At 45.3% G+C, this 1,650-nt stretch overlaps 1 protein-coding gene across 1 annotated transcript in view; it reads left to right on the forward strand.

Moving 5' to 3' along the window:
* The window catches only part of usp24 (ubiquitin specific peptidase 24), a 70,762-nt gene that overhangs the window by 62,668 nt on the left and 6,444 nt on the right, over window positions 1-1,650 (forward strand). The window contains exons 45-50 of the mRNA XM_015389470.1: window positions 119-221; window positions 298-416; window positions 519-632; window positions 714-779; window positions 855-921; window positions 1,010-1,088. Coding sequence (XP_015244956.1) covers window positions 119-221; window positions 298-416; window positions 519-632; window positions 714-779; window positions 855-921; window positions 1,010-1,088 — 548 coding nt within the window. The remainder of the gene's footprint in view (window positions 1-118; window positions 222-297; window positions 417-518; window positions 633-713; window positions 780-854; window positions 922-1,009; window positions 1,089-1,650) is intronic.

The raw sequence follows: 1,650 nt of genomic DNA on the forward strand, positions 1-1,650 counted from the left end.
ATATATAACCATCTTTGGTTAATTAGAATAAATAAAAATGAGGAATTCCACCTTAAAAGCTGGATCATAGTTGATTTTTTCATTCATGCTAAAGTTGAGTGTTTCCACATTTTTCCAGAACCGCCGGTGGAGTCCAGCTCAGGCCCGGGAGTTCCTCCACCTCCATAGCACGCTGGCGCTCATGACGCTGCACTCTGACCTCACCCCCCAGCGGACCCTCGGTGAGCCTCATCTAGGTTTAAATCTCTCTTTCCTCACACTTCAGCTCTTTAGCTTAATGCCCTCTGCCGTCCGTAGCTCCAGGAGGGTCCAAGCTGCCTGTGAACGCAGTTCAGTCCTCCGGCCCTCTCCTTTCGCTCCACCCGGACATCCTGGCGTCGCTCTTCACTCCAGAGGGGCAGCCTTACCTCCTTGAGGTGAATTTCTCTGGAATTTAACGTTGATCAATCCCCTTGAAATAATGCTATGCTAGATGCTTTTCCACTCGTCTCCTGCTCTTTGATTGCGTTACTTTCCAGGTGATGTTTGCAATGCGTGAGCTGTCTGGACCTCTGTCTCTCCTGATCGAAATGGTCACCTACTGCTCATACTGCAATGAGGGCTTTTCCCTGGGCGTGCTGCAGCTGCTGAAGGTGCACAGGCTTAAAGAGGAGCAAACAGCTCTCACCGATTCAGTGAACAACGCTGTAAACAAACCAATCCGTCTCTTACAGAGTCAGCTGGAAACGGCTCCACCTCATGAGCTGAAGAACGTTTTCCAGATGCTGCAGGAGATCCTGGTAAGCATCGCTTCATCTGTCCTATCACTGTTCAGCGCCCGCTCGCTTTAACCCCAAATGAATCCTTCGCTGCAGGTTGTTGAAGACCCCCTGCAGTCCCAGAGACTCAAGTATGCTTTTGAGTCAGACAAGGGTTTGTTAGGTAGGTGTGACCACAGCTGCTGCTTTAGCATTCAGAAGGAAATTGTCAGAGCTCGTTCCTAAATGAACACGCTGCTGTTATCTCCCAGCTTTGATGCACCAGAGCAACAACGTGGACAGCAGGCGCTGCTACCAGTGTGTGAAGTTCCTGGTCACGTTGGCTCAGAAGTGAGTATAGAGATATTCAGACATGTGGTTATATTAGAGGAAACGGTGGTGAAGCATTTCTGGAATCATGGAACATTTAGATCATTACAGCAGTATTAGTGGGATCTATTCCATATAGATTCTGTTATCTAGGTATAGATTTACCTCATTAAATATACAAAGAACATCTTGGCTTATGATGAACCTACATTTGAAGTAAGTGGAAGTGTTACTCTATGCTTATAAGGCCTACAGTATCCAGCAGGTTTCAATGATTTATTAGGATGATTTTAAACCACAGAAGCTCTATAAAATCATGACCATGATGGGAAATAAGCAGGTCACACTTTTTGCAGCGTTGAATATAAAGCCCCGCCCACATTAAGGCTTTTCTTCGTCATAGAGTCCCTTCGTTTAGTCCCAAATTAATTTAATATTGCCTTTTTAAGGAACTTTTTGTTTTGTTTGGTAGAATTTGAGTTCCAATAAAATCAGACCCACAGCATCACAGATCCACTACCGTAGTTTACGTTCAGTTCAGTTTATTTCTATAGCTCCAATTCACATCATGTCATCTCAGGTC

This window comes from Cyprinodon variegatus, unplaced genomic scaffold, assembly GCF_000732505.1.
Source record: "Cyprinodon variegatus isolate N-32 unplaced genomic scaffold, C_variegatus-1.0 Scaffold461, whole genome shotgun sequence".
Classification (NCBI taxonomy): domain Eukaryota; kingdom Metazoa; phylum Chordata; class Actinopteri; order Cyprinodontiformes; family Cyprinodontidae; genus Cyprinodon; species Cyprinodon variegatus.